Source organism: Mizuhopecten yessoensis, unplaced genomic scaffold (assembly GCF_002113885.1).
Source record: "Mizuhopecten yessoensis strain PY_sf001 unplaced genomic scaffold, ASM211388v2 scaffold11099, whole genome shotgun sequence".
Lineage (NCBI taxonomy): Eukaryota > Metazoa > Mollusca > Bivalvia > Pectinida > Pectinidae > Mizuhopecten > Mizuhopecten yessoensis.
In genome coordinates this window covers 763698-771036 of record NW_018408879.1, presented here as the reverse complement: position 1 = coordinate 771036, position 7339 = coordinate 763698, and the positions used below count along the sequence as shown (strand labels likewise).

Here is a 7339-nt window from a genome sequence, read left to right as displayed (position 1 = left end):
TATCTCCACTCGTCCCTTCATCTCCAAAGCTCCACTGTACTTCTGTATCTCCACTCGTCCCTTCATCTCCAAAGCTCCACTGTACTTCTTTATCTCCACTCGTCCCTTCATCTCCAAAGCTCCACTGTACTTCTGTATCTCCACTCGTCCCTTCATCTCCAAAGCTCCACTGTACTTCTGTATCTCCACTCGTCCCTTCATTGCCAAAGCTCCACTGCACTTCTGTATCTTGTTCATTACAAAAGAATAGTGAAGTGTCAATAAAACCATAATATGAACTCAAAACTGATATAACTAGAGCAAAATATGAACAAAGGAAATCAAAAACATTATTTTCATATCACATAAGAAAATAGAATAACCTCTCAAAGGTATTTTATTTATTTATTCCTAATAAATTACACCTGTAATGATATATTTTACTTAAGCCTCAAAAACTTTCCAGGTATGAATTGGTATGATACTTATGATCGGATAAAAACAATAAATATGAAGGCATCCAATGCCCTGTTCGGAGGTCCAACACAATTTGCCCTTGGTTCAGTTGTCAAACAGGCACCTTCTTTCACATTAGAGTCCAAGTGCTATCAAAGGCTTCAGACCTTATGGTCCTCCAGGTACAAAAACTATGTCCCCAATCTCTTATTACCAGGTGAGGTTGGCCACTAGGTATATATAATAACATATGGGCTTAGGAATCATGGTACATGAACATTTTGGTTCCAATACCTGGTGTTGGCTAGAACCATAAGAACTCCCAACATGTCGATACTAGAAGAATATGGAGTCAAATCTGGCTATAGGTCAGAAAGTGCTAGCTTGTAATTCTTGGTACATGAAAACCTTGTCCTCAGATACTTGGTAGCTGTAGAATATTTATCAGATATTATCATACAAGTGAAATCAGTTTCTTCCCAGTAAATTCAATTTACATGTAACAGCATGATTAACTCCCCTGATGATCCTCTGAGATTTTCTCATCATTATTTCCTTCCTGATATTGTTAACCCTTACAACCCTTGGCATTTGTATTGGAATATCTCCGCTATTGATCTGGATTAATTTAATGTGCTCTGTAGGGATGATACACTGTTCCCAGGGTCAAAGACTTGCCAAGTGTTCATTCATTCTTACCCTCGCCTACTATCTATATCCTCGTGGTAGAGTGTGGCATTTAATGTATTAGTTGTTGGCAAAACGGTTATCATAACTTATTTAAGTTAAATCACATTATGAGGACTTTATCCATGTGGTGAATAAAGCCCCATGCTCATCAGTGTCATTACAATCAGGCTGCAATATTATGTAACAAAATCTGGAGGCAAGATGCCCTCATTAGATATCATAGATAGAAAAAATAGTCATTTCATCTTTCTGGTTTAAAAAAAATCCCATTCGATGGTGTGAATAACATTCAAATAGATTTTAAATGTCCTGTTATTGTCTGTAAATGTGATCATTGTAGACAGTGTTAATAGATGAAATGTTCTCACTGGAGACTTTTGTAACTTTGAAGGTTTCATTGAGATTGGTACGGGGGTATTAATATTCTTACTGCTCGTTGTGTTTTATTACCATTTCAAATTAACTAACACTGCCTGTAGTTCTCCTGTAAGATATGAAGAATTAATAATTCCTGTTCTTTTACGAGCCTGTAACAGCCACATCCCACATAAAACGTATATATGTAGCACAGCTGTGGTCATCTACAATATCATCAAACTATCCATGCTGCCCAGTGTATTTGAAGGCTGCGGATGAAGCCTTTATGACAGATATGCATTAAATGATAGATATGTGATATACGTGATTTCCAGGATAATTTCTCTATCACACTCTGTCATCACATCCATCCTTTGATGATTTATACACCTATTTGTGGAGATACAGCTCTGAAAAGGTCATGACTGAGATGACCAGGAAAGGAATGGTCCAGAAACCTTAGTTATGGTTGCACTGGCTCCACCACCAATTGGTCTGTCTGTGATCAGAGATCTCCCTATCAGTACATGTTTTATAGCCCAGTCTGGGAATTCAGTGACAAAACTGACCTAAGATAATATTTACTTACATCTGCTACCTGTAGACTGTTCTCCTCATCTGGGGATGAAAAACGAGGCAGAATTATGGATGATACGGTGACCATGCAGCATCTCCTGCGTAATGTTCCAAGATTTTATTGACAGCAAACTCTTCCATCATAATTCTTTGCCTTTCATTTAATGGATTGGAACCAAAATAGTTGCTCCATTGAAATATGAAGTATGACTACAGGATAGTGCTGGACACTACAGAGTTATCTCCCATCAGTCTCGGCAGTGATGGGAGAAGGTTCTAGCAGGTTTATCATGCAGGGGATCCAGAAGCATTGTGTAGATGACAGAGAGAGTATCTAGGATCTTGACATGCTGACATCCTAGTGCTTTAGGTACTACAATGATCGAAAGGCATTAAAACAGGTCAGATGTAACCATCTTTTCTGTATCAGAACCATCAGCTGGCTTTGTTGATTTATGTAGAAAAAGTTTTGATGGATTGTAGCCATTATTCCTACTTCTTGAGTTGTGTGCAGCAAAGCTTTGCAGCATGACCTTGAGATGTTATGTCATTGTATCATAAGAACCTTCCGGTATCCCCCTGAATTAATACAGACTGCAGCAATCCCGTCCATCATAGATATCTCAATCATCCTTGGCTTTGCTTTCAATAAAGACACTGCATTCATGTTGTTACTTTTTGCAAAGGAAAATAAAATGTTGAGTTGCCTCCCCTGGGCATTGATAAGGTGAATTGAACAAGCTGTCTTTGTGCCACAGAATCAGTGGTGTATTTACAAAGCATCAAAATTGTAACATAGGATCTGAAAAACCTATCAATCTGAGAAAATATAACATTGGTCTGCAGGACAGATTTCGTTCTTGTATAAAATCCGAAATATTCAAATGATCTCATGAAAAGATGCTCTCTCATAAGAGTAATTCTTAAAGACAAGGCTATTGTGTGTCTGCTCCTTCGCTATCACCCATCTCACTGATACAGAGTCTTCCTCATCCCCCAGGTCAAATAAAACATTTTGTATTGACAATTTTCCTGCTGTAAGTACATAGAATAGAATGCTCATGTGTACTGGAGTGGAGGAACTACTGGAGAAGGATCCATGTGAACATCAAATGTTGGTGATGGTTTGCAGGAGGTCATGCAAAAATGTAGGGAATTGCAAATAATTGGTGCAATTGAGACTGACACATTTTCTTATGCATTGAAAATGACATGGTAAAATCTTAGAAAGTCATCCAATTTTATATCAAATCAAATTATAGGATTTTATATGGGTCAGACATACAGAGAAAGCCAGCGTCATGGAGATGGAGCAAGGAAATGAGTGAGATAAATTTGTTAGCTCAGTGTAATATAGTCATTTCCCTGTCCGGGATTCAATTTCAAATGAATTTCTTTCATTTTGAACTGAACCTGCCGAGGCATGATGGCGCAATATGATGTGCTACGCTGTCCGACTGACCATGTCGAGACTGGCGAGCTGATGTGTCATCAGTCCAGCAGGTTTGAGTCTGGCTGATATCATCAAGCAAGACATTTCAGCTTTCTAATGGGTTTTTTCTCTGAAATCAAATGTCAATTGAATTTTATGTTGTGTCCCCATCCCAGTGTGTCAATCTAAACATAGTAAGAGCGTGGTCTGGCGGGGAACAGACGGGGGACAGAAGGGAGGTGTTTAACGGGACGGCATGGGTTTTACCGGACATCACTGGTATTTTGCCGGTGTTGACAGTGTAGTAAAACATCATGCGCAATGATTAGTCTCAAGCATGTCTGTCACAGGAAATAGAAGTACTGTGAGTTGTAACTACTGACAGAAGTCATTACACAGCCTGGATCACATTGTGTCTACAGATACACCACAGGATCGTCTGCCCTTGTTTCAAAATCTACGCAAATCAGCAGTCCATTCAAGTCGGCTATAAGAGATATCTCACTGTCTATCTTCAGACAGGAAGCTCTGCTCTGGTGAACCCAATTTCCTCCCCTGTATAAATCTGAATGGCTGTTGTGGTCATTGATTGACACACCCCATGAAATATGACATTTTCTATTAAAGATTTTTTCCTTTCTTTAAAAAAGGAAGCTGAAATAAAAGACAAAAAATTCTGATTGAATACAGTCTGCTCCTGTGATTCCTTCTTGGAATTTAACAACCAAATCACATAATTATCAAACGTCTACACTCTAAATGATCAGCTACTATCTCACCATAGAGTATAAGTGTGTGAAACATCCTAGCTACTTGTAGGCAAAATATAGATATAATACATCCTAGATACATGTACTTGTAGGGTAAATATAGATAAACTAGATACTGCTCATGTGATACATCCTAAATATTGTATTATTTAGCTACATCCTAAATACTTGTAGGCTAAATATAGATACAACACATCCTAGATATTTGTCGGCTAAATATAGATACAATACACCCTAGATACTTGTAGGCTAAATATAGATACAATACATCCTAGATACTTGTAGGCTAAATATTGATACAATACAACCTAGATACTTGTAGGCGAAATATAGATATAATATATCCTAGATACTTGTAGGCTAAATATAGATATACTACATCCTAAATACTTGTAGGCTAAATATAGATACAATACATCCTAGATACTTGTAGGCTTAATGTAGATATACTACATCCAAGCTACTTGTAGGCTAAATATAGATATACTAAAACCTAGATACTTGTGGGCTAAATATAGATACAACGCATCCTAAATACTTGTAGGCTAAATATAGATATACTAAAACCTAGATACTTGTAGTCTGACTATAGATACAATACACCCTAGATACTTGTAGGCTTAATGTAGATATACTACGTCCTAGATACTTGTAGGCTTAATGTAGATATACTACATTCTAGATACTTGTAGGCTTAATGTAGATATACTACATCCAAGCTACTTGTAGGCTAAATATAGATATACTACAACCTAGATACTTGTAGTCTGACTATAGATACAATACATCCTAGATACTTGTAGGCTTAATATAGATATACTACATCCTAGATACTTGTAGGCTAAATATAGATATACTACAACCTAGATACTTGTAGGCTAAACATAGATACAACACATCCTAAATACTTGTAGGCTAAATATAGATACAATACATCCTAGATACTTGTAGGCTAAATATAGATATACTACAACCTAGATACTTGTAGTCTGAATATAGATACAATACATCCTAGATACTTGTAGGCTAAATATAAATATACTACATCCTAGATACTTGTAGGCTAAACATAGATAAACTAGACAATGTAAATGTGATACATCCTAGATACAGTATCATTTAGATACATCCTAAATACTTGTAGGCTAAATATAGATACATCCTAGATACTGTATACAAGGTTTTACAACCTAGATACTGTATATAGGGTAATACATCCTAGATAATGTATACAGGGTTATACAACCTAGATAATGTATACAGGGTTATACAATCTATATACTGTATATAGGGTAATACAACCTAGATACTGTATATAGGGTTATACATCATAGATACTGCATACAGGGTTATTCAACCTAGATACTATATACAGGGTTTTACATCCTAGATACTGCATACAGGGTTATACAACCTAGATAATGTATACAAGGTAATACAACCTAGATACTCTATATAGGGTAAAACAACCTAGATACTGTATACAGGGTAATACAACCTAGATACTGTATACAGGGTAATACAACCTAGATACTGTATACAGGGTTATACAACCTAGATACTGTATACAGGGTTATACAACCTAGATACTGTATACAGGGTTATACAACCTAGATACTGTATACAGGGTTATACAACCTAGATACTGTATACAGGGTTATACAACCTAGATACTGTATACAGGGTTATACAACCTAGATACTGTATACAGGGTTATACAACCTAGATACTGTATACAGGGTTATACAACCTAGATACTGTATACAGGGTTATACAACCTAGATACTGTATACAGGGTTATACAACCTAGATACTGTATACAGGGTTATACAACCTAGATACTGTATACAGGGTTATACAACCTAGATACTGTATACAGGGTTATACAACCTAGATACTGTATACAGGGTTATACAACCTAGATACTGTATACAGGGTTATACAACCTAGATACTGTATACAGGGTTATACAACCTAGATACTGCATACAGGGTTATACAACCTAGATACTGTATACAGGGTAATACAACCTAGATACTGTATACAGGGTAATACAACCTAGATACTGTATACAGGGTAATACAACCTAGATACTGTATACAGGGTAATACAACCTAGATACTGTATACAGGGTCATACAACCTAGATACTCTATACAGGGTAATACATCCTAGGTTCTTGAACCAACTTTTATACAGTCAATTAACACAGGTAAATGATAACTTTGATTTATAAAGTAAACAAGAACAGGTTTATATAGTTAGCAGATAATAATATAGTTGGAACAGTGTTTAATACAGTTATATCACAATAGTCCCTATGTTTGTTTAGTATGAATAGTTAATGTACATTTTTCATTGCTCTCTTGTAATTTAACAGGCAAATAATTTGGACTAAATAAATATCTATATTTTCCAGGTGCCGTTTTGACTACATGGATATTTACGCCCAGGTGACAAGCCCCACGCAGAGTCTACTGGACACGCCCCTTCTTGGCCGTTTCTGTGATAACAGCCTCTCTCACCTCCCTAAGCTTGTAATCTCTACCAGCAACATCCTAGTCCTCGACTTCTACTCTGATGACAAGACTACTGACGCTGGCTTCAATGGATCCTTCACGTTCATTGATGCATGTAAGAGGATTCAGAGCTCTGATAACTAACTTTTTAATATTCACTATACAAAAACGTTAATAATTAAAAGTATTTGGCTTATTTATAAATATCCAAGTCACCTACCATTAATTGATTTATTTGTAAGTGAAAAGATGAAAATCTTCTTGTGTTGAAGGTCAGGTCAGAAAACATAAGTTAGCTAGCTTGATCAATGTGAAAATAACAGAGAAAAATCCCTTAGAGGAAGTGAAAAACCTTCTCTGTGTGTAGCTGGGACATGCTAGATGACCCCTTGACTGATAGTCTATTCTTTATGAGGATGACTTAGCTTTATGCCTTCTTGCCTTCTTATGCTTGCAGGTATCCTTAAAAACAAATGTCAACGTTTCCTACCCACACCATATTAAAATCACTAGCTTGCAGCTGACCTCTTCACCTTCATTGTTTCTTGTTCAATATGTTTA

The 7339-nt window shown here is 36.5% G+C and overlaps 1 protein-coding gene across 1 annotated transcript in view; it reads left to right on the top strand.

Moving 5' to 3' along the window:
- LOC110465704 (tolloid-like protein 1) overlaps positions 1-7339 on the top strand; it is a 304885-nt gene that overhangs the window by 240534 nt on the left and 57012 nt on the right. The window contains exon 5 of the mRNA XM_021521705.1: positions 6679-6893. Coding sequence (XP_021377380.1) covers positions 6679-6893 — 215 coding nt within the window. The remainder of the gene's footprint in view (positions 1-6678; positions 6894-7339) is intronic.